The sequence below is a fragment of the Vidua chalybeata genome, chromosome 2, assembly GCF_026979565.1.
Source record: "Vidua chalybeata isolate OUT-0048 chromosome 2, bVidCha1 merged haplotype, whole genome shotgun sequence".
Taxonomy (NCBI): Eukaryota; Metazoa; Chordata; class Aves; order Passeriformes; family Viduidae; genus Vidua; species Vidua chalybeata.
The window spans coordinates 26,746,427-26,772,153 of record NC_071531.1 but is presented as its reverse complement, the minus strand read 5'-3'; the positions used below and the strand labels follow the sequence as shown (position 1 = coordinate 26,772,153).

General features: G+C 41.1%; 1 protein-coding gene across 2 annotated transcripts in view; it reads left to right on the top strand.

Annotated features, from left to right (window-relative positions):
* The window catches only part of SH3RF3 (SH3 domain containing ring finger 3), a 246,099-nt gene that overhangs the window by 106,496 nt on the left and 113,876 nt on the right, over positions 1–25,727 (top strand). Inside the window, exon 1 of one of the 2 annotated variants that reach the window (XM_053935672.1) lies at positions 18,805–19,629. The exons of the other annotated variant lie outside the window; for it this stretch is intronic. Within the exon in view, the coding sequence (XP_053791647.1) occupies positions 19,501–19,629 (129 nt within the window). The 5' untranslated portion in view covers positions 18,805–19,500. Of the gene's footprint in view, positions 1–18,804; positions 19,630–25,727 lie in introns of those variants that run through there. 2 annotated transcript variants of the gene reach the window in all.

Sequence of the window (25,727 nt, the reverse complement as noted above, 5' to 3'; positions counted from 1 at the left end):
TTGCATGATTATTGCAGCAAATATAAACCTGACATAAGGCAAAGCAACAACCTTTTGACAAGGCTGGTTGAGGCAGGCTTGGGTGCCTAACTCTTTTTGGACAGCGTCTTGATTTATGCTATAAATAATCTGGTTAGGATTTGATGTTGAAGCCTTTGTGTGGGAGTTAAATGAGATGTCCTAACCCTTGAACTATCTTTGGGCTCCAGTTCAGAGGGATGGCACTGTGTTCAATGTCACAGAAAACATGAAAGGGACTCCAAGGGATAGGAAGAGTGATGCAGTACACCCCTATTCCTGTTGATTTTTCTTTGGGGATCCTTCTCACGTTTCTTTTTGCTGATAGGCTTCAACTTTTTTGTGAAGCATTTTCAGAAAAAGATTGGGAGAGCATATGCACATACAAAATTTATAAGTAGCAAAGAACATTTTCAGGAGGGGGAGAAGAGGCGCTGTTAACATAATACATGCTGGTTTTGTTTGTACATGCATAGTCATACACAGAAAGAGGAAATGTTATTTGTTCATAGCATAGGTGGAGTACCTATGTGGAAACTTTATGTTATGGTTGGAGGGCAGATTTAATACCTAATGCAATTAAATAAGTAGAATCTATAGAGAGTGTAAGATAGTATTACAGTAATTGGAGCACTTTTTCTCTTTGCTAAAAAGGTTACACGAGAAGCGTGTCTGTGCCAAATCTAACATGTTTTTCATCTGTGTAATCCTACTTGGTTTTGGGGACAGTTTGAAGGAGTCCCTTTGTATATGTCTGCCACATCATTCTGAGTACTGAGGAGAAAACCTCAGTATGAAGCATGTGCTTCTGTGGTTTCTGATAAAATTGCACTGCAGCCATGGCTTTGGTCTTTTTGTTTCCCCTTCTGGCTTCCTTAATACACTGGGAATTCTGGCTTTGCAGTATTAAAAATAAGCACAATATAGAAAGCACCTACAAGACTCAATGCATATTGTTCTTGGACTTTACAAGTGGCATCAAAATGCAGTCAGAATTCACTCATCCCATAATTGGAACAAGAAAAAAGCAAGGTACACAAGTAACTCCTCTCCATTGATGGACAAGGTCTGAGCTGGGGGGAGGGATGGCAAAACATGGAAAGTAGATACATGGAGCAAAGCCTTCTGGACTTGGCATGCCTCTTGGTCCTTCTGTGGACTGATGAGGTCTCTCAAATGTGGATGCAAATTTTGATGTCACACCTTGCTACCGAGTGCAAATTGAGTCTTATGTGAGGGTGGCTAAAATAAACAGTTAGAAGGTGTATTAAATAGTCTTTGGGTTCCATATCACATCTGGGGAAGACAGGCATACTAATGCTTTCTTTGGAATTAAACCACATGCAGCTGATAGTCTTCAAATTTTCATTTTGGTGGCTTGCTTTTTTCTTTTTCCCTTAGAAATGTAAAGCTATAATCAGCTGGAATAGTAGGTCACAGGGTTTCATTTTCATGGAGGAGGAAAAGGGTGATAAAGACATTTTTTATTCACAGAGAATGTTATCATGCAGCATGAATGGGGACTTGGAGCTCATTTAGCCTTTCTCTGCAGCCTCTCAGAGCTGTGCTTTACAGAAGAACACGTTAGAATTTATGAAAGTTTCATTACTAGATTTGTCAAGCAACATTTGTCTGTTGTGAAAAAGACAAACCCACTTAAATTCTGGAGATCAAAAGTCATGTCTCCTTACTCTTAGGTGACAGACCTTTGTGTCTGCAGTCTGCTTGAGGTAACAGACTCAGGCCTCACTTCTGAAATTAGGTGTGGATTTCCTGCTGGCTGTGGGGAAACAGGGCTGAGGTCTCCTACACAGGGATGTATCGCCTGATGCATACTCCCTGTGTGGAGCTGCCTACCATAGATAGCAGAACCCTGAGTTTTAGCTTTTCTTGCCTTTTTTTCACACTACCAGAGACGTTGCCTGCTGCCACCGTGTAAGAAATGCAGCAACTTGAGGTGTCAGCCCTGTGGCAGATGTTTCTTGCTCCCCTGGCTTTGGAGATGCCACTAACTAAACCAAGAGTATCAATTCTCAGGTGGCAGCCTGACAAGAAGTTTTAGGGTGTAACTCAGAGGGCCTTGTACAGCAAAAGTGTCCAAGGCTTAGCCCCAGTTTCCAAATCCTAACCCTCAAAGCCAAAGCCAGTGTGCCCAAATGTCAATGGGTACGTTAACATGCCCCAGAGGATTGGAGGAACTCCAGTGGCTGGTGAAATAGGTTCTTCACCTGGTAAAGGAAAAACTCACCAATTTTTACCTTGCTTAGAAAATAATGTATGTCAAAAATAAGATAAAATCTTGCCTTTGCTCAGCAGCTGACATTTTGAAATTAGGTCTTTCATTCTCTTGGGGAAAAAAAGAAAGGTTTGCAAGAGGAGTTGTGGAGAGATCTGCCTCTAAGTGATGAATGGGTCAGAGTGCTGAGGCAGCTTGAACTCCTGAAGAAATTTAGGAGGCTACACTCAATGCAGGGGGTATGAACACAACTTCCAGTAATTTGGCTCCTGTTGTGTTCCCTCTGGAAGTGATACTGAAAGATGGGGTCAAAGCAGGAATATAGGACACACTGAAAGACTGAGGAACAGGAAAGAGGTACTCATTTTCCCCAGTTTCCCACATGCCCACATTTGAAAAATTCTATTGTGGTCCCCATATAATTATGTCTCTACTCTCTGTGAGATATATGATGTAGGATCCATGAAGTATTTGAGAACCTCCCAGTAGAGACCATTCTGTGGGCACACAGGATTAGGCCTATATTAGATTTCTGCACCATTTGGAAGATGGCATTTGAGCTAAATGTATTGCATTTAGGTCTCTGTTGAGACTGCAGGATGTTTTTCCCCTGCGGTGCGACGATGTCTGCAGTGGCTACACTCTGCAGCTCTGCAGCCTGAGCCCACCAGTAAAACTGGGTCCCAGGATGGCTGCACACCAGTGAATCCTGTGTACATCCTCCTAACATGATCATCGGGTTGGTATGCACAAGCCACCAGTTAAATTTAAATGTGTCAATCAGGAAAATTCTAGAAGTGTAAGATACAAGCAAGGGCAAGCTTTATTTAAAAAACATGTAGGTTGGCTGTGGTTAGATCACTGGGGAAGCCTGTGGCTTGTCCACATTTAATGTTAAGTCAGGCTTAAAATCACATTAGTTAAAACAAGTTAGCTAACACATTTGCACATGGAAACACTTTGCCTATTCTGATGTGTCTAGAGGAAACAGTTTCTTGTCTGCAGTAGTGAATAATGCTTTGCATTTATTTGCTCATGCTACTTATTCTTATAATAAGAATAAGCATCTTGGGTTATCACATAACTGGGTTATCACATCCCTGTGAGGCACTTGCACTCAGATGATCAGGTTAATCACTGCAACAAAACAAAACTGAGGGGAGAAAAAGGGTTATGTTTTCAGAATACCTAAACCCTTGAATGAACTGATTGCACTTGTGTCCCATATGGGACATTCACTTGAGGGTTGGACTCAATGATCCTTGTGGGTCCCTTCCAACTCAGAATATTCTCTCTCTCTCTCTCTCTCTCTCTCTGTGTGTGTGTGTGTGTGTGTGTGTGTGTGTGTGTGTGTGTATGTGTGTATGAAAGAGACAAGGCTGGAGGAAAGAAAGACGGTCCGTCAGGAAGGTGGGGACCATCTCCTTTGGCACAGACATAGATGGCTTTTGGCAAGCATGAACCTGGCCAGGTGCACCAGGTCTGCCCAGCTGGCATCAGTCTCCTGGGCCTGGTCCTCTGCTGAGCCTGGGGGACCGTTCCCAGGAGGGAGCTGGTGTGCAAAAGTATGGCTGCAATCCTCTGCAGCTGCCATTTTTATGGTGTACTTTGAGATGGCTCTTTTCAAGTTTGATCTCTTGGGTGATCCGTGTAGCTTGGCAGCACTGTAAAACCTGGAGGGGCAGCAACTGGCAGTGCAAGGGGGCAGTGGTGGTTGTGGGTCACAGAGTGAGGTTGTGGGTCAGCAGAGTGAGCTTCTGCAGCCAGCACTGTCCCAAAGGTAGTGTGTTCTCCAGCGGTTCCTATCCATTCTTCTGTCACACTGTATAATAAACAGCACAGACATTAGGGAAATTATGTTGCCTAAGTCAAAAAATTACTAGGGTTTTCCAATCAATTAAGCAAAGCATGTGTTAAACTACTTATCTGGGGAATTGAATTGCCTTTCTTAGCCTTTCTTTTTAAAAGGACTTGATCTATGTCTAGCACAAGAAAAAGAAATGGCCTAGCAATATAAAGCAAAAAGGTATTGGGAAGCTGGAAGCCAATAAGCATATGTAAGAACTCTCACCAGTTTGAATTACCTGTATATCATACTGATGAGAAATTTGGAGAAGCTTTCAAATTTTACCATAAAGTCCTGTCTATGTCTTAATGCATTGGCTGCCCAGACAGGGGCACCATTTTCTCTAATCTGATTTGCACAGACAATGTTTATATGAGTATATTCAGATGGTACACTGAAAATCTTACTTCCCAGAGAGTAGTGGGATCTTTTCTTGCTATAATCTTACTTGTACCATTGCTTGCCTGGATTTTGTTCTCAGGAATATACTCCATGTGTTTTTTATGTCTTTGTTTTCCCCTTCCCAACTGTTTGATTTGTGTGTTGATAGCAAATTATTCTTATTTTCAGGTTACACGGTTTATCAAGTGGGGAAACTCTGTTGTTTCAGGAGGCTAAGATGACATTAAAAAACAAGTACTGGCGATAAACATGCATGTCATACCAACTTATGTGTACAATATTCAAAGCTTGAAAACTAAGCCAGTACATGCACAGCATCAACATTTGGGTCAGCTGTTTCAGGGCTGATATCTGCTGGAGCAAAATGGGGTTATTCTTGAGATAGGCATTGTCTAACCACTGCCTCTGCCTCTCCAGCCAAGGTGTCATGAGAGTTTACAAAGGACTAAAAATGATCCAGGCTCCTCTGTAAGCAGGCAAGTGGAGCAGGGCTGTGGTGGTGCTAGTGCTGCAGGGCAGGAGGGAGGCTCTGTGACTGACACACATGGAGTCCCTAGATCCTGCAAGTTTTTTTGTGTGTGGCACTTCTGGGCACTCGGCAGGGTGCCAATAACCGGCTCTTCTGTTATATTTAAATATAAGTTAAACTGAGCTGCCCCTGAAGGTACCCTCTTAACTGCAGGCATCGATTGTATGGTTGGAAGATGCTGTGGTGACTGCTTCACCTTTAAAATGAGGCTGCTTATAAACCATTCATAAATTTTTTGGTATTTGTTAAAAGTAGTTTGCAGCATCTCCATAGCTCAGGGCAGTTGTGTTTCCATCTGTTCTGCCTGCTGTAAGTTGTCAGTTCTGGATTTGGCACTGTGGAGGAAAACTGGCATAGGACAAAGAGGAAGCAGGACCCACGTTGATTGACAGAATATTTTCTCAGTGGGAATGTGCAGTGAACTCAGGCATAAAAACGGGTAATCCAAAAAATATTTATCTCTAGGGATCTAAATTATATTAGAAAGTATACAAACAAAAATCTCATTTCTCTCTAGATGCTGTGGGCTCTACACATTCTTGTGCTATCCTTTAAGATAGATCATTGCTAAAGGAATGAATAAGAGAAAAAGCCTTTGTTGATAAATTCCCTGGGAATTCATTATAATTCTGTTTTGAGCCTTTGCATGCATTCCTGGAGGCATCACGTATCACATTACCCTTATGTGTAGTTGTGAAAATGTGGAATTTAAACACAGTTTGTCCAAGAAAATTTGGACTGTTGTAATTGTACCATTGAACCAGTATGTGCTGGAGGGTGCGCAGTCCTTGCTCAGGAGGTTTTGGTTTTTTCTTCTGGTCCTTAGTTTAGGTAAACACTATATAAAGTAGGTAAATAGGTAGAGAAACCTTTGGGATGAAGAAGCAGATGGTCCAAAGCTATAAGGAAGTTTAATGGCTAAGTGCTTTACTGGCCTTCTGGAAGCTGTAATGCCTGTACATGGCAAAACAGATGGTGGCACTGTACAAGTGACTGGCACTTCTGCATGCAAAGCTTGGGATATGGCATTTTTTCCTCTCAACTTTGTCTTTGGATACATTGATGAACTTGCCATGGACTTACCAAGGGCATAAAGAAAATTATTCTGAGTGGCAAATGGTGGTGTTATTGTTTGTGTCAATGCCATCCTGGGTTATGGAAAGCTCATTGAATTGCTGTTAAATTGCACTGTAGCAAAATAACTTTCATAAGGCTGTGGGGGATTTTCTGAACCATCGTAAAAAGTGGAAATGTGAAAACTAAAATTACTGAGTCCATTTAATATCACTGAGAGAACATACCCAGTGAGTGCACTCTGAGCTGACACACATGGCACACTGCTCTCGTCTTATCTTCATAGACTGAGAAAAGAACCTCTTAGAAACAATCATTGTCTCTCCTTTCCCCCTGCCCCCACCCTCAGTGTTAGTTTCTGCTGGAGTGTTTCATTGCTGTCACTGTAAACACACTGGGAGCTCAGCACCACCAGTCCTGCTCAACACTGAACCAGTGTAGCTTCTGAGGGATTTGGAGAGTGGACACAATCAACCTCTGTCCCACGTGATAAACAAAAGGGACCCAATTGGCAGGATGAACAGAAAGTTATGATTCTTTTTTGTGGTCATCTGCCTCTGGTCACCCTTCAGGGCTTTTTGAAAAGGTTCCTGGGATTTTATTTGGTGTTTTCATTGACTGACAGACATTTATTTACCTCTCCTGAGGTCTTACACTGAATGTTCATTCTTTGCCCTCTATCATATAGCTCTCTGCTTGGTCATGTTGTCCAGGCTGGCAGGTTTCCCCATGGCAGGAAGACAGTAAACTTGGTGTTCCACTTTCTGTCCATCACCTTTCTCCTGAATCTCATGGTGCTCGGGAGCTGTCTTCACCTGCTTCTTGGAAGGATGCAGGGCTTTGCAGCACCTCTGACATGGAGGGCTATCACCTAAGAGTGCCTCTCTCCCTCCAGCTGGACCTTTTGCTCTGCTGACACCAGACTGGCTTTGCTGCTCACTTTTGGGTTGTGGTTGCATGACACAGCTGAGCCAGTGCACTCCTCTGAACACTCACCCAAAGCACAGCCAGTAGTTTTCCAGTGGGATTCAAGCTCCCAGTCCCATACTAAGATGGCTACAGAGGAGGCAAGGGTTAAAAGAGAGGTAGAGCAGCTGAGGAGGAAGGGGACTGTGCCTGGCCACAACACTGAGACATAGCATGACCAGCAGGTTGAGTGGGATGATTCTCCCCCTCATTTCCACTCTCATGAGACTACACCTGAGTGCTGCATGCAGCTCTGGGAGCCCTGACATACGGATGTGGATATGGAACTGTTGAAGTGAGTCCAGAGGAGGGCCATGAAGGTGATCAGAAGGATGGAACACCTCTCCTATCAGGACAGGTTGAGAGAGCTGAGGGTGTTCAGACTGGAGAAGGCTCCAGGGAGACCTTATAGCAACTTCCTGTACCTGAAAGGAGCCCACAGAAAATCTTGGGCTTTTGGGGGATTTTTCCAAGGGCATGTAGTGACAGGACAAGGGACTAATGGCTTTAAACTGAAAGAGGGCAGGTTTAGATTAGATACTAGGAAGAAATTCTTTACTGTGAGGGTGGTGAGGCACAGGAGCAGGGTGCCCAGAGAAGCTGTGGATGCCACATCCCTGGAGGTGTTCAAGGCCAGGCTGGATGGGGCTCAGAGCAACCTGGTCTAGTGGAAGGTGTTTTTTTTAAAGGTCCAGGAATTAATTTCAGGGAGTGGAAATATCCATACTCATAAATAAAGCACTGGCCTGAATTTGTGCCCAAATTTAATCAGAACCAAACCCATGTTTCTAAGATGAAATACCTTTACAGCGGAGGAGGAAATACCATAATGTCCCAGTATTCACTGACTCATGACATTCTAGCTCAGCTTTGTATACTGAAAAAATTCAAAGTGTTTGACATAGACTTAAATAAACATTTACCCTTTTGGTGCTCCATCCAAGTACAGCCCAAGGCAGTACTTGAGACTTACCCATTCATAACTGTGAGAGGAATGTGGGACCGTCCTTCAGTCATTCCAGTTTGATCAGCTGTGGTTTGTAGTGCTAGGAATAAAAAAGGCTTTTTTTTTTTTAACTTGCTTTCAGGTTTTTACCTTCCAAAATATTTCTGTCATTCTGGCTTTTTTTTTTTTCCTCCATTTTCAAGGTTTTTAAGCTTAGTAATGTGAAAACCAAGCAAATGTCTCAGCTAGACATGAACTTGTGCATGAGCTTTTCTGTTACAACCCAAAGTGCAGCTTGGTCTTGATGATTTCAAATTCCTGAAGTATGAGAAATTCAGATTGAGCTACGTGCTTGCATATATGCAAGTCATATTTTGCCAAGAGGAAAGGAGATTTCCCTCAGCAATGTATAGCTGAATATCTGAATTTCTCAGGCTAAACCTCTGTAATTTCTAAATTAGAAACTTTGGCAACTTGGAGGAGTTAGTGAGTGCTAGGCATACAGTGTGCTCCAGGGGGGAAAAACCATTGTTTTATCATGAGCTTTTGCTGCACTCTTAGAGAACAAAGCTGGGGAAACAAAGAGGCTTGTTTATGGTTGCACTGAGTAACCAGTTATCAGGGAACACTGTATTATCTGCACAGAAAGTATTGCTGTGGATATTTAGGTTCCCTTCATAATGTTTGTTGATGCTTTCAGACTTTAATAAAGTTATGATTCATTTGTGGAAACAGATCTCCCATGTTTCTCACAGCTGCGCTAATTTCTCTGTCTAATGTTTAAAGTCATCTCCCCCACTGATTTTAAGGGTAGATTTTACTTTCTTAAAATACCTTCCCGTATGCATATTTGTGTAGAGAGTGCTCTATCAATTTTTAATCTGAAAGGACCAGATCCCTATTCTTTGCAAATTTTTAGAGTTCTTTACTTCTGCTAAGAAGTTTGAAATTATAAAGGACTGAAGTTAATTTCAGTTAACTTCACCAGAAGCTTCACTAGAAGTACAGTCTGTCTGTGAACCTTAGAACAGAGAAAGGTTAGACAAAATGAGATGCTGGAGTATAAATTTCCCTTGTGTAAAAAAAAAGGTGGTTTAAATATAAATCAACATACTAATATCTTTAAAGTGAGCAATTAAAATCCAGTTCATATAACTCCTGCAATTGCCTGTGCATCAGTATTAGAAGCAGAACAGAAAATACTTTATTTTTATTTTTAAGAAATCCTTAAAAGGCCTTTAACATTGTACTATAAAGCATTGGCAGATAAAATCCCATAACTTAAACACTGAGACATTAAATTAAGCTTTTAATGGTGATTTTTTCAGAAATCAGATGGTATTTAGAACCCTGCAAAACAGAAAAAATACATTTTTGCATGGAAAAGGAAGATGCAGATGCCTTATATTTGGGTTTTATTTTTTTGGCACAGTGAACTAGATGAGTTCAGTTTTTGGCTTGTGAAGTCAACTCTTCCCACTATTGTTTCATTTCAGTTTTAATTGTGGAAAAGACATACTAAATTTGTAGTCTTCTACTCATTATATTTGCTTCTCAGGTTATGCTTTCCTACTAACCCTAAGTGTCCCCATATTCTGTTTCAAGTTGGATTAATTTTTCCCTCAGTGTACCATTGAGAGAGGTGCTGTCTCAGCTAATAAGCAAATTGCTCCACGAGCAGCCAAAGTAACAATGCCTGCTTTCCAATGGATGGCTGTCTCTTGGTTGATTGACTTTTAACTGAATTAAGCTGCAGCTGCAATGTGTGTACATCCCTTGGTGGGCTCTCCAGCCAAAGTTGTTCCCCCATGAGGTTGCTCTGTTGTTTAGAAATACATTGTCCAACTGTAGCTTTTCCACTATGCAAGAGCCCAGACTGTTGCTCTCTTCTCTTTCCTCTCTCCGGCTCTCCTGGCTGGTGTGGATTTACCACCATCTCCTCTGCGTGGCCATCGTGCTACCTTGGAACTCTACTCTGCTGCCTCAGGTTTGGCTGAAAGTGCCCAGCAGGCTCCAAGTCCCTAGGGCAGCTGGAGAAGCAGGCAATTTGTAGCATCACACAATCTTAGAAAACCAGGCTAAAAACTGAAAAAAGCTCCAAGAAAATTGGGTTGGGGAAATACTGGGAATAGTTCCTGTTTGGGTTTTTTTTCCTGAGAGTGGGTGCTTTATGGGACTTAAGCACTGTTTGCCAACCCAGCAGAGAAGGCAATGAGTGTGACAGCAGGAACAGGAAGACATCCATGTCTGCTTAATTCAAGGCAAGTTTACACCCCAACTAGGACTATGCCTTAAGCATCAGCATGGTTGCTTTCAGCCATTAGTCCTGAAGGTGTTTTTTTATGAAGTACGAAATGTACTCACCAGAGCAGAAACAGTATTCATCCTGCCAGTAGTAGAGCTGGGAAGGGAGCAATGTGGATTCCTGCTCCAGTGAGCATGTGCCTTATAGAAAAGTGGAACTGTTCCAGTACATAAGCAAATAAATAAATAGCATCCACCTCTGTGTGCTCACAATTATCCAGAGACAGGGGAGATGTGAACTTGGGTCATCTGATTTTCAAACATATGTTCTGCTCTGGAGCGATTTAACCCTCCGTCTCTTTTCATTCTGGAAGTGATGCCCAATTTCCCCCCTGAATATGGCCTTTTGCTTAAGTATGCCACAAATAAAATTAAAAACTATGTATTTGATCCTAAAAATGGTACATGTACTTGCTGGAATTTCTCCACAGCCTCACTCTCAGAGAAGAATGTATTTTTTATGCATATATATATATATATATACACATACATATAAAAGCAAACCAAAAAGCCTCCTTGATTTTGGTGGGTTTTCTTCCTTTTAAAATCCTTTTGAACCAAGTTCTTACATAGTTATTATATACCATTTCAGGACACATTTTTCCCTGCTGTTTTGAGAAGAAAGAAATTTTTAAATATTAGCATTAATGGCATTCAAGTTTCATAATGCATACAATGTTAATATTGCTGAACACGCCCTGGATTTCATAAGTGATTTGCACAAGACTAAAGTGCAAAAAAAAAAAAAAAAAAAAAAAAAAAAAAAAAAAAAAAAAAAAAAGAATGTAGTGGTGAAGCCAATATATAGCTATTAGGCATAGAATCACAGAATCAAACAATGGTTTGAGTTGGAAGGGACTTTAAAGACCACCTAATTCCAACTCCCCTGCCACAGCAGGGATACTTCCCCCAGACCAGGTTGCTCAGAGCCTCATTTGTCCTGGCCTTGAACCCTGAGAGGGTTGGGGCATCCACAGCTTCTCTGGGCAACTTGTTCCAGTACCTCACCTACCTCACAGTAAATCATTTTTTCTTGCTATCTATTCAAAACCTACCCTGTTTCAGTTTAAAGCCATTAGTCCCTTGTCCCGGCATGCCCTTGTGAGAAGCTCCTCTCCAGATTTCCTGTAGCCCCCTTGTAGGTATGGAAGGTGTTATAAGGTGCCTATGGAGCCTTTTTCCTCCCAGCAGAACAACACCAGTTTTTTCAGCCTGTCTTCAGTAGGATGTTATCAATTGTGGTCCTACCCTTTTTGTGACAGTTCCTAAGAATGCAGTTAATTTTCAGCTCACTTGTTTGAACAACTGCTGAGTTTAGAAAGGTTGTTGTTGTTCTTTTAAATGCGCACTGCTCTGGCAGAACTTCTCCTAACCCATAAACTGGAATAATACCTTTGAGATCAGCAAGCTTCTTTAGATTTACAATCAGACAACCGAGTCTGGCCCAAATACTCAGTCCCCCAGGACTTTACAAACCAGATAGTAACCATGCAGTGAACTACTTTAGGAAGAAGGAAAACATTGAGCACAGTTTAAGTTTTGAGCTAAGGAGTGTATGAGCACTGTATATCTTCTTTTAGGACTACATTTTTACCTATTTTGGTCCACTACTATTTCATTTACTGTTTTTACATGCTCAGATATTAGTGAATGAGACTGCTAGGGAAATTGTTTAAATTGTGGTTTACTTACCAAAAGGCTGTAGGAGAAAATTATACTTTGTAAATGCCATAAATTCAGATTTTTTTTTCAGATTGCCATGATAAAATTGCTGTTAGTAGGTCTGGTAGCTCTTTTAATTATATATTTTAAAGAAAGCATTTTAAATGACCAGTATCTCATAATTTCTTCCTCTAGTTTATAATTTGAATAATATAAAGGAATTAAATTCCTCTGAGGTTACAGGCAGACAAGGATTTGAAATATTGCCTGGAGATCGGTTGGGCTTTCCTGTTAATGGGACTCATTTTTATGCAGGGAATTGCCACATTCAAACAGACACCCTTTCATTTTAATGCTCCTTTTTGTTCTTCAGTCTCTGAGTGACAACATCCTAAAAGAGCAATGTGTGGCAGATGATTAAAAAGGACAAATATTCCAGACAGCATCCTGAATTACCTTCTGAGCAGCACTGATGGTTGCCTGAGCCCTCTCTGTGGCTGCAGAGAATTCAATAAGCTGTAATTGAAACAAATATGTGAAAAAGAAAAAAATACGCTTTGTTGATTATCGTTACTTAGAGCTGGATCCAAAGCCTTGCTTTCCTGTGGGCATTTCTGGATGCATGTGCTCACCTGATGGTGGCTTAGTAGAGGAATTTCCTTTTGCTGTCAAGAATCAGCAGACACATGCAGACAGAGTGAGTGGGTGGCAGCAGAGGAGATGCACCAAGACACGTTGGTCTAATGTGTTGCATTATCTAGATCACATTTTGAAAGGCCATTACAAAGTAATTCTGTATGGTCTGTGCATTGTGGATAACAAAAAAATGGCTACTAGTGGGATTCATTAAGGAGCAACTAAATTTCTTCCTTTGTGAAAACAGTCAAGAAAATTTTTAATAAAATATTTCCCCTAAAAATCTGGAAGAGATCTGCAGAGATAAGGAAGAGATGTGCAAGAAGGCATTGTGTGACTTACATCTATTTAGTGCTTGTTTTTATCTCATTTTTTCCTTGCTCAAAAAAAAATTGTCCCCTATGAATTTCAGTGGAATCACTCCTGGAGCAAAGTATTATGGTGAATGGCGTCCAGCAGAATTCGACCATCCCAGCATGAAATTTTATCAGGCCTGTCATATCTGTTAATCTTTTTTGCCTATTACAGAAGGCATCAGGAAGTTGACCTGTGGTGCAGGGGTGGGGGCACCTTGGCCTGTTTTGACCACTGAGAAAAACTGTCCTTGAGAGCAAATTCACAGAAGACAAGAACAGTAATTCTTCAGATGGTGCAAGCCCTGTGCCACCATCACTGCTGGTTTCTGAAGGCTGGTAGAGGGTTCTGTATCCCTCTCTCTTCACAATGGATTTGTTTCAATTATTAGGTCTGCAATGTCTGTGTTATGTGAAAGAAAGGACAAACTTGTTTTGGGAGTCAAGCTTGGTATTGCTGCCTGTTCCTCTGTGTTGTACGTGTATACAGTCCCCTGGGATCTCCCAGGTGATGCTTGGCAGGCCACAGGGATGTAGTAAATGGCTCAGGAAGTACATTCAGGAGGCACAACATGCCCTGGTAGGGATTTTTACCTGCAGGAGAACAATTGTGTTTGGATGGGGCAACATTGATGCTTTACAGGCTTTTACCCTGACTTTGATGGGAAAATGCTTTAATGTGGAGATGTAACTGTAATTTTATCTGAGCACTTAAATTAAAAAGGCAAACGTACCCTGAAGCCTTTTGCAAATATTTGAGGCACCTGGGATATAATCTGAAAATTCCCCCATCAAAAGTGGCACTTAGGCAATTGAAGCGCAGAAGTGACCTTTGCAATAACTCAGCAAACGAGACAAATAGAAAGCTAAAACTCCTGTCTTGCTGGCAACTCACCTCTCTCTCCACAAATAAACTATTCATAAAATGCTGCCGGGAGGATAAATTGTGTGGCACATATTTAATTTCCTCTGTCTTCAGTATATCTTACCAGATGCCCTGTAGTTTCAAATAGATAATTTTTTTTCAGATTAAGCACTTCTAAAAGTAATGGTCCTTCATAGCAAAACTGAAGAATGATTTGCTGCTTGATTAGGGACCAAGTCCATGAAAATAACCCTTTTGATAGATGTACTGTGTTACAGTGAGTGATCCTTCCCTGCCTGGTCTTTGCATTACTTGATTTGGCAAATAACACTGATTGTGGGTGGACTATGACAGTCCAACAAGTGGCACATCCACTAGAATAAATCATAGCCCAGAAGCATAAGTTTAGCTAAAACCCACTTGACCAATTCTGATATTTTCTATCTTTCTTACATTTCTTTACATTAATTGCCTTGCCTGCAAAATCCTTTTATTTTGTAATGGGTTATAAGTAGGAAATGTTGATGTAGTTCTTCTTGGGTTATGAAAGTCCTTGCTTTCAGCTTTAGTAGATTTCTGGTCTCTTCCAGACTTTCAGTATATTGCTGTTCATTAGTGGCAGTCAAATTAAATGGGGTGTTTGGCCCTTGAGAATTCAAAATATGGGCAATTTAAGTAAATCACTTTATTAAACTCTGACTCTTGGAACTTAAGATGTGTGCACTTCAAAGAGTCAGGCTGGATGTACAACTAGTAGTTCAGCAACCTACGCAATATTCTTTAAGCTGCCAAAGGCAGCTGGAAATACTGTGAGATCAAGCTTTCTTTTATGCAATTTCCATATTTTCCTTTTTTTCACCTTACCTTGCAGTAACCTAGAGAAATTTATGTATTGGGGGAAAAGAGAAGGAAATATTTCTTTCAGTATTTCTGAAACTCAGCATTAGTTCATATCTACCTTGAATCTAGCAGTGTCTGAAGAAATCTTTATTTTTCCTAACCTTTCTTATTTAGACCTTTCTTATTTAGATCTTTCAAGTTTCTGGATCTCAATAAATCCGAGGGAAATTGCTGAAAGGCACGGCTGCAGGACTTACAAACACCAATCCAAGCCAATGTTCTTGCTATCTCCAGGCTTCTCCCAGCAGAGCCAGGACTTGGAGATGGCCAGTCATTAGATGCTGACTGAAATAGATAAGTCTCTGGGGGGAGAAGCCCCAAATCTGCTTCGGTTGATAAGTCCTGAGATGGAACATTTTCCTTTTGAGGGTGAGAAGGATTTAATCTTTTGTGGCCTGTAGCAATCTGGCACAAATCCATTCCACAATTCCCATACACCAAACACACCTTCTTTTCTCTCCACCCCAGCCAAAGAGTTTTGCTCAGCTCCATTAAACAATTCATTATAAATTGCCATATTGACATACTTCTCATTTATGTCAGCTGGAGTTTTTTATTTGAGCTATATATTTGGAAGAACTCAGGTCTTCTCAAAAGTATTGGTCACCCGGATTGAGTGATTCTTTGGGCACTGTCTGATGAGCAGGATAGTAAGTTAATTTTCATGCTGTCGGCTCACAATGTTTGATAACCTAACCTGTGACAATTTCAGAAGCCTAATAAATGGTGCTTCAGTTTTATTTACTGATATTTCACTCAAATATGAATGGAATCTGACCATGGAAATATTAAATTAGCTCTATCATGCCCTTCTCTGTCAGAAGGAGGTGAATTATGAACAATAAATAAGTGCTGAATGAAATACTCTCAGAGCACTTTGCACTATGCCTATGGTTTATTAAAAATTAAGCAATTCCACTTCATCTGCCCTGTCCAGGTTCTCCAGGTCCCTGAGACATTATTAAGGGAAAATTGGTCTTCGGTATATCAAATGAATGACACACAAAACAGAAGGTTTTTAAAAAACATGAGGTTTTTAAAGATCAAGTTCCCTCTCTTAGTTCCTTAGGACACAAGAGGCAGATAAATATTTGTTATATAAAAGACACAGATAAATTCAAAACATTATATTGGCAAAACTGGAAGATGTAGATCTGCATGAACTGGAACAGTCTTTTTGGAAGAGAAACTGGACAGGAGGAGGAGGGGCTGATAAAAAAAGCACTGCTTTGAGTAGATTGCGGTTAATAGGGGAATGGAATTCAAGCAGCTGAAGGATAAACAAGCCAGAGGGTTGTGTATTCATTCATTCATTCATTCATTCATTCATTCATTCATTCATTCATTCATTCAGGAGTTTGGGGCAGAGAGGCTATTATGCTGGAGGCTATATATGCAGCTTTTCTGCTGGAGATAAGGAAGCACATGGCAGGAAGATGTCTGGTCTGAACAGACTTTACTGCAGTGCTTCTGTTGCCCAGGTAGGAGGTGCCTCAGGGCCTGCTGTCCTCCCCATCTTGCAATAGCTCTGCCTCCCACTGCAGGAAAAATCAGCTTGGCTTGCGGCTTCCCCTAAAGTGACCAAATCTCCATGGCTCTTCAAAAAGGACCAGGTTCCTCATCTCCATTTGTCAAAGGCAGTCAGATTGGTGAGTCAGATGAGTCAGTCCTCTGGTTCTTCTCTACATTGTTCTGCATCAGGGTAGTTATAACATTTCATGGGGCAGCATAAATGGTGAGGAAAGCATGATGAACTGCTGCTCATGTTACAAGGGGTGTGAGGGTGGCAGAATGAGTGCTGGTGGGGGAAATGCTGGACTTGATATGGGGCAACCCCAGCTGACTCCAGAAGGTCTCTCATCAATGGGGCACTGTTGACACAGTGGCTCACACACGCCTTGTTCACACTGTTCTAAATCTACCAATCCTGTTTCACCTATGTCCAGTGCAAGTTACCAGAATTTAAAGACTATGAGCTTTGTGAATGACTAGTTCTTTCATATAGTGGGCCCATACTACCTCTTTTTAAGCCAACTGATGCAAGTACAGAAGAAAGAACGCCAGGGAAAGAAGAGGTGTGACAGCCTCCTTCCGCTACACGAGGGTAGAAAGTTGCAATAGGGCTGTGGAGAGGTGACACTTTGTTCTGTCACGTTTCCTGGGGCAGAAGGAGATGCCACTCATTGGCTTTGTCTGGTCACCGTCCATTTGTCTCCATAGGTGTTGTTTGGACCAGGAGCGTATGTTTGAAATGTTTCATCCAAGCATCCTGTTTGACTGTGCTTCGGCTCTGTCACAGGGTGGTTTTGAAGCACACAAATTTGGTACTTTTCAGAGGAAACTCAGTGGGAAGATGCAGCCCACCACATGTCATGCCCCCCAGCTGGTAATGGACATTTAGTACATGGCTGTGGAGTAGAGACTTGTGTGAGGTAAGGCTCACAAAGCTCCTACAGCATGGTCCTTAGGTCCTCAGCACCTGCTCTTCCACTCTGACAATCCACTTCTGTGACTCCAAGCCACGTGCTGATGTAGGCAAACACATCCTCTTGCAAAGTGTCCCCATGAACTTTTGGATCATGCAACAGAGTAGGCTGAGTCTTGCTTTTCCACGGGGTGAAAATTAGTTCCTTCCAACTTCTTGAAGAGTCAGAGAATTATAAACCCAGGAATGGGGAAGTTGATCTGCATTTTTCAAAACCCTTTGGTTTCTCCTGTTGAATTTTTTTTAATCACCCAAATATATACATGTGACATTCGAGACTACAAAGTAGAATTGATGGGTACATAGCCCTTGTCTGTTACTTTTCAAAAGCCTGTGCTATTTAATTCTTCTTAAAATAAAAATAGAAGTGGCAAATTTTGCACTAGCTGACAGAGACTATTTTTTCTGTCCAAGTCAAGTCAAGAACATAAATGTTAATTGCATTCATGTATGTTTCCCTGCTATGACGTTAAGTGAGGGCGGAATAGGAAGAACTTCTCTGGCAGAAAGAGAATTTTAAGCCTGTGATTAACATAAATCAGGAATTCAAATCTGGGTGGCTCCCAAGTGAACCAATTAAAGCATCAGAGAGCCCTAGATCACCCTGTCTTTCAGACTTCCAAATGGAAATGCAAATAAAACCGTAGTTGGTTGTATGGGTTAAGGCACAGCTTTTAGGAGAGGACTGAACAAGAGAGATTGGCATTTTGGTCCAGCTGAAGAGCTAATTCTTGTCACTGTCACACTGAGCTTCACCTCACTTCCTCAGTAAAGCTCCCTTCGAATGTCTTGGCCTACTTCCATGAGGACAGCCAAGTCAACCCTGCTCTGATGAGCAGATCACCAGCTAGTCCTCTTTGCCAGGGAATGTCCATCATTCTGAAAATGTCTTTACTGTTTTGATTTCCCCTACCTCTCCCTAACTTTTGTGATACACTTCAAAACTTATGTTGGAAATCCATCCTGTCCAAAAGAGTGGCTTTCTAAACCAAGTCTCATTCAGCATGGAAAATTGAGTGTACTCTCAAAGAAGTATTTTAAGTTCAGCTCTGATGGAAATGGATCATGGTGAAGGTCATCACCTTAAGGAGATTTTAAACCTCAAATTGGTTGAAAATATGTTGTAAATGTTTCCTTAAAGTGGAGAGATCTACTGCAGTGTGAGTGAAAACAACACTTAAAACCTTGAGTCTGATTTCAAAATTAGGACAAATGTGTTTGCTGTATCCCCGAATTAATGCTGTGTGGAAGTAAGAAGTAACTTTGAAACTGAAACAGAGCCAAGGCTGGCTTTGGAGTAATTTTATTCCAAAGCTAGCTATAGGCCTTCCAGTTACTGAAAAACAAATGTGGCATGCTTACCACCTTTTATGTGATCGGGAAAGTGACCACCAGGAGGAATCTAAAGCTGGAAGCACTCAAAGATGTGGAAATAATTACTGAAGTAAAAAAAAAACAAAAAAAAAAACCAAAAAAACAAAAAAAAAAAAAAAAAAAAAACCCAACAACAACAAAAAAAAAAACAAACCAAAAAAAAAAAAACAAAAAAAAACAAAAAAAAAAAAAAAAAAAAAAAGAAAGCTTGGAATACTCTCAAGGAATTAATATAATCTTTCTCAAAACTACAACAACAACCAAAAGAACCAGGAATGAGGAAAATTTGGATCCTACATATCAAGAGACAGCCAAAGCCCTCCAAGCACATTGGCTGCCCTGAAAACATATTTATTCAGCTTTCAGCAGATGATTAGCAGAAATGAGACTTAATAGGGCAAAGATCCTCTATGTAGGATCTGCCAGGAGAGTTTGGAATTTGATGTTAAACTGGAATAAAAGGAACTATGCTTGGTTTAGTATGTCATTGAACCATTAAAAAGTTCGTGCTTTGAGATATGTTGAAATTTTTCAGATTTTGAATCTGAAAAACATTTGCTATTCTTTTAGTATGACTCATAAGAACAAGTCAGATGGATAAAGAGGAGTTGATTTCATATTAGTGTGTTGGTTTTGTGCGGAAGTGTATTCAGTAGATTAAATTCTTGGAATGGATACAATAACTCCATACCCTTTTTATTTTAGGCTTGTAGTGTTATCTTCAGAAAAACAAGATTACTTTATTCCCTGGGAAAATGTCTCTACTATCATCTTAGACTGGTACAAATATTTCTAGGAAAGGAACAAGGAGTTCCTTTTTGCTTGACTGCAGAGTGCTCCTTTGTTCAGCTAATTGTATTTTTTGTGCTGCATTTGAGATTTTTTTCTTGCTGCTGCTCATGGGATGTGCTGTGCCTATGGTAGTGCAGGGCTGGCAGTTCTGGGGAGCACCTGCTCCACCAAAGCAGAAGCCAGCCTGTTGTCCTCCTTGGGATGCTCCTACTGTCTCAGCTTGCATGTAGCGATGGGAAAGGTAAGCCAGCAAATCTCCATAGAGAAGTAGCAGTTAAAAGTACTTATTGATGGCTGCTTTATTTACAAGTGCCTTCAATGCCACAGGTTAAATATCAAAATTAATTTTAGGAGAGGGAAAATCTTAAATTTTAAAATTTTAGGAGATGGAATTTTAAAATTCTTTACGTTCAAAATTTAAAGAATTTTAGTGAGAGTATTGCTTGCTGTAGTCATTTTAACTATTTTTCAGACAGTTCATGTAATCTGGGGCCTCTAAAGTGGTTAATTTGGTTTTGTGATGTTCTCCACTCTGTACACATACCAAATTCTTAAATTGTTCCAATCTGTACCTCATAGCTCTTCTTTTTTGTCATTGCTGCTGGTCTTGTGTTTAGGAGAAGTGGTGATGCGCACTACAGAAGTGCAGCACTGTTGCCAATGTTGTTAAAAAGCTCCACAGCCTCGCCATGTCACACGTGGCATCTCACAAGGCTCTGGCTGGGCATTAGCACGTCCTTTCAGGTGCACTCTTCTGAAAGCCCTTGCAGTGGACAATTCCAACCAGCAACTGACAATGCCTGTCCTCACTGCTTCCCAGAAAGGGGTGTGACCATGTTCACAAGTGAGCCCTCACGCTTGAATTTCTTGTGAGCAGTACAGGCAAACTGCTTTCTTTTTAGAAAAAGGATGTGTGGCTGTGAAGTTGTCAGTTTTATCATCCTGACAGAGCCAGCTGCCTCGCAGATATCAGTAATGTGAAGTAGAAATGAGAAAACCAAGGTAAACAAACACAAAGGAGCAAAGAATTTCCTCTGTGGAAATGTAGAGTCTGCTATGGATAATACAGCTAGGAAAGGTCTGTCACAGGATTCATAGTCCCTGGGCGTATTTCATTCATATGAGTGGTGCTTACACAGCAGATAATTCGAGCTGGTTTTACCTTCACAGCGTTGACAGAGAAATATTTTCATCCCCTAAAACAGGTCTTAAACAATAGCCCGATCACATTTCGTGCACAGGGTGATCTGCTCAGGGCTCTGCGGGGTTTCTCGGGTTTCTTGCTGCCATACGTGTTTGTTATCACAGCAGACGACAGAGTCTCTAATGTAATGGGTACATGACTCCATTCCATCTACAGACACATTTTTGAATTTGTACATTTTTCCTTTCCCTCTTCCTGCTAGTAAAATAACCACAGATGAATAATAATACAGGGCATTTAGTATGTGGAAGCAGAAGGCGGGTAACATTTCTTCGCTGGGTACAAAATCTTGTTTTGCTTTCAAGGAAATGCAAACCCAAGCCTGATAATTTTAGACCATTTCTATAGCATGAAGAGGCTTCCTGAAAAGTGCCACTAATAGGAGGTGTTGATCTGTAAACCACAGGCCTTGCCCTCAGTGTTCTCTCTGTGAAGTGCTGAAGCCCTGGTATCAAGTGCTCCTTACATCCACCACATTTTTGCTCACTGCTGTTGTACTTAGAGTATTCCTTAAAAAAAACAAACAAACAAACAAACAAACAAAAAAAACACACATACACACACACCCCAAATTAACAAAAAACAAAACCAAATTGCCCAAAACAAACAAAAAACCATCACCACACCACAGTATAGTTAGATCAAAGGGGAAAAAAGTCTAAACTTTAAATTCATGTTACTTGAAAAACAGATTACAGAAGTGCCCCAGTTATGATTATCATCTGCCTCACAATGTGCTTTCTTTTGGAACTATTCTAAGCCTCTCTTCCCACATAAGGGCTCTCTTCCCCATCCTCCTCTTTGCCATTTAATTTAATAAATCATCAGAGCAAATGTGCCATGTAAATTGAAATATGCAGGAGAGTCATATAGGATGAGAAATGATGGGGATTATCACAAGAGAAGGAAATTCTGTAAGTAAATACTGGCCTCTCTAATACTGACCATTTTTGGTGTGTTTTGAAAAATCAGATTGTGCTTTTTTCTTTCAGTAAAGAGAATCTCTTGGACTGAAAATGAAAATTGTTTACTTCATGGGATGAGACTTATTAGCACTTATAAATAGTAAACAGCAATATTTATCTCCCAGTATTTTCTTGATTAGAGCATAAGATGAGTAGCTGGGGTTTTTAACTATTTCTGTTAACCAAATAAATTTTTACAATTAATGCATGCACTGCTATATAATTTATTTTTCAGCAAAATTTGCCTTCTTGTTAGACAGGAAAATAACCTGGTGGTGTTTCACCACTAAAGCAGATAAGCTTTATCTACTCATATCCCTGAAGATGTGAGTTAAAACCTTCTTGATTTGTAAAACTACGTTTGTATTTTTAAAATTACACTTAAAAAATTAATTTGATTAAAGAGGGAATTTGCCACTGGCTTTTGCCTGTGCCTGTGGAGAAGAAATGGCCAATGGACATACCTGTGTCATGGCCTGCACTGGATTTTCCTCTTCACCAGAGCAGGAGCAGAAGGCTGCACTAGCCTCCAAGAGCTTAGTCTTTTATGGAAGTTGAAAACCTGGAGACTCCTGATGGATTTATGAGACATGGCACTAGCTGGGAGGAGGGTAGCATTTATGTGAGGAATAGTTTGCACTATCAATCTCGTAATTTTCAGATTTTCAGATATGTGTGAGCAAAATGCACACTGTGCTAATCTGTTTCTAAGTGGATAAGGAGGCATGGGGGCTTGGCATGTGGTCAAATCATATCATCTCAGCAAGTGATTGCCCTTCCTTGAGATGTCAAATGGTGCCTTAATCCCATGACTGGGTGGGCTTGGAGCTGGCAGGGAGGACCAGGGAGGCTTCACCAACCCAACTGACTCTTCAGCACCAGCCCCTGGCAGCACCTGGTCCAGTCCCATAGCTGTACCTCAAGGAACCAAGAGCAGCTCATTTTCTTAAGCAAGTCAGAAAGCTGATGTCTAACCAGTTATGAAAGGTGAAGCAAAATAGTCCTTCTTCCTTGGGCGACAATTTAGGGAAACAAAAGGGTCTAAAAGGACTTGTCCTCTGTGCATTTCCCTTTTTAAATAAAACTTGTGTTCAATGGCATACCCATGGCATAAACAAAAGACGGTGGTAAAGATTTATAACCGATTTTTACAAACATTATTAAAAAATTATTGCTAGATACTGTACACAGAACATTGAAAAGGAAATCTATTTTTATTAAAGTTTGGAATTTGAAAGTGGGAGATGCTGCCAATAATTTTTCTAAAGCCTGATTTATAAATGAAGTGTTAATGAATAATTCCACAAATTGAACTACATGGAGTAAACCAATGAGGCAGATTTTCGCTGCTGCTGGTACAAGAATAAATCTGAGTGAGTAAATCTGCTGTGCATTGCCAATTTTTATCATAGCTGGATGTGGAAATATAATTTTGTGCAGTATTTAAAGAATGTAAAAACTCAGTACACAAGGGCCAAGTGCTCTCCCAGTTGTAGGAGCATCCTTGACAGTGCCAGTCCTCCAGGCAGAGTCTCACAGGGCATGCAGTGGTCTACACTCTGCTGCTGGAGAGCCTTATTAGCATTCAGTATTAGCAGGGCATAGCAAAATTGTACCTAAATTCCCTTTCCCAGCCCTATGGAAGAGATGTTTGTACGAGTGCCTCTCCCTCTGTCTTTGCTCCTGGAGAAGGTTAGAGCTGCCTGGCCTTGAAGGTAGCAGGTATAGGCAGTGCTGGCTGCCACAGAGGAACCAGGGCTGGAGGACAGCACCTTTCTGACACACAGAGGGGCCAGAAGGTATCTCCTCTTAATGCCAATTAGAGCTACACAGTGTTTGCTGTGGGAGGGGTTTATTACCATTGGTTAGGTTGTTAGCTTAATGAGATTAGACAAGATCTAATGGAAGAAGACAAGTACCTAACGAGTTTGAAGTAGTTAAACTGCTCTGCTCTGGGATTTTCTGGGACTGTGACATAGCATGCTCTAATAGCCTCTTCCCTGTCACATTGTCCCATTCCCACAGGTGCCTGACTGAAAGCTGTCATATTGTCAGCACTGGTATTTCCCCTTGTACTGAGCTGGCAACGGGTTGTCAATCCGATTTAACAGGGAGTCCTACACATACATGATCAAATGATGGAATCCTTTAATAAATCCTGAGCTGTGCAGCCAGTGATTCATTCCTGGCAAATGGGTCAGCACAGCCCCACTACCCAGTTTACCCAACTCAGCTGCCTACCAGGGCTGTTTAGCCAGGGAAGGGGCAGCAGCAAAGTGACAACTGCCCATCACACAAATAACAGTGGGAAAAACTCAATGGAAACCTGTATGGCTAATGATGGCAGAAATGCTGCCTGGGAGGGGTAGGCAAAATTCTGCAGCTGAGATGGGGGATTGGTTAGGAAGTCCAAAAAACAGCAAATGCCTCCTGGATAACTGAGCATTTGCCACCACATTGTGGAGGACAAGAAAAAAAACTTGCTCATCTTCAGCATCTCCAATGCACTTATCAAATAATCTTCCAGACTTGGCTTCCTGAGACATTTAAAAAAGAGGGAAGGTGAAGCTGTAACTGTGGCGTTCTGTTGTAACTATAGAGATTGGGAATAATTTGGTAGCTATGAGAATTCTAGAGCAGGTTACCCTGAGTTGCTGTATTTTTAGGGAGTTTGGTCTCAAAGGCACCTCTGGTTTATGACTAGATGATGACAGAATCACAGAATCATTCAGATTGGTAAAGACCTCTAAGATCATCAAGTCCAACCATTTTCGTAGTACTACCATGTTCACCACTAAACCATATTCCCCAGTGCCACATCCAATTCTAATTCTAATATTTGACCACACTTTCAGTGAAGACCTTTTTCCTAATATCTAATCTAAACCTCCCTTGGCACAACTTGAGGCCATTTCCTCTCATTCTGGAGGAATTCACAATAAATTAAAACTAAATGCAGAGGGGAGTTTTAATATCGTTATGTATTTCTTTTTTCAGGAGGAACAAATCATTACTGTGTTGGGCCAACCAAAGATAGAATTCTTTGAACCTTTTTTAAAAGAGACTGGGGAACTGATAGGTGCCCCATGTGCTTAGAATCCCTTGGAGAACTGCATTAAAATAGTGACAAGACATTGCAAGAAGATAGAGTATTTTCTGCTATGCCGAGGGATCACCACAGCTTAATTAATTAGAGTTTCTCATTTCTCAAACACAGAGTGTCCAGCTGTCTCATGCCCTCCCCTCTGCAGATGTCATATGTGTCATGTACTCAGAATTTATGTCAACATTTGTCATCTCATTGAGTGCCTCCATCCTCTAGCCATGTGATAGGCCATTGTTATTTGCTGCCTCATATTACCAGTCTTTCCCATTAGCACTATTAACACAAGAGCAGGGGGAGATTTTGTTTTGCATAAACACCTTGTGCTGACCTTCCTTGGAGAATTTTTCCATCAAGGAAAGACTCTTACAGATGTCACACTACTGTAAGGATGTATGTTGAGGAAGTGGGGAAAGGATGTGAATCATCTAGGCATTCACACTGTACAAAATCTTTTATTTTTCTTCCTTTCAATGTGCAGTCCTTTATCTTTTTCCTTAATGGTATTTTTGCTGGAATACTTTTTGCAGAACAGAAGACTGGAACTCTTCAAAGCTGCAGTGCCAAGTGTCTCCTCTCCCTCCTATTTCAAAATAAATCATTCTCTGGTGGTAACGAGCAATACAGAAAATTGCAGGCAGTAAGGATTTTGCCAGGGAGAGAGATTTGTAGTGCTGTGCTTTGGCTTCTATGCAAAGTTCTATTTAATGACACTGCCACAGAAGGAGTATTATATTATCAGTCCCACTGCTCAAGCCTTCAGTCTCAGCATTGTATAAGCACACTACTTTTTTACATTTATAAGCAGCAAGTGATTCCAGAGAAATTCCTGTTCCAGCTACACAACTCAACAGACCACAACTGTGTCATTACCTCACCCTGCCAGGGCAAGTCCTGCTTCTGCAGCTGCAGAGGGTCTCTGCCAGCTGCCCTGGGAGGCTCCAGCTGCCCAGCTCACAGAACGAGGGAGCTGTTCCTCCCGCTCGCAGCAAACTCAGCATCATGGGGGCAGCAGCAGGGCTACAGGCACTCTTCAGCATCTCTGGAAGCCCTACAGGGAAGAGGAA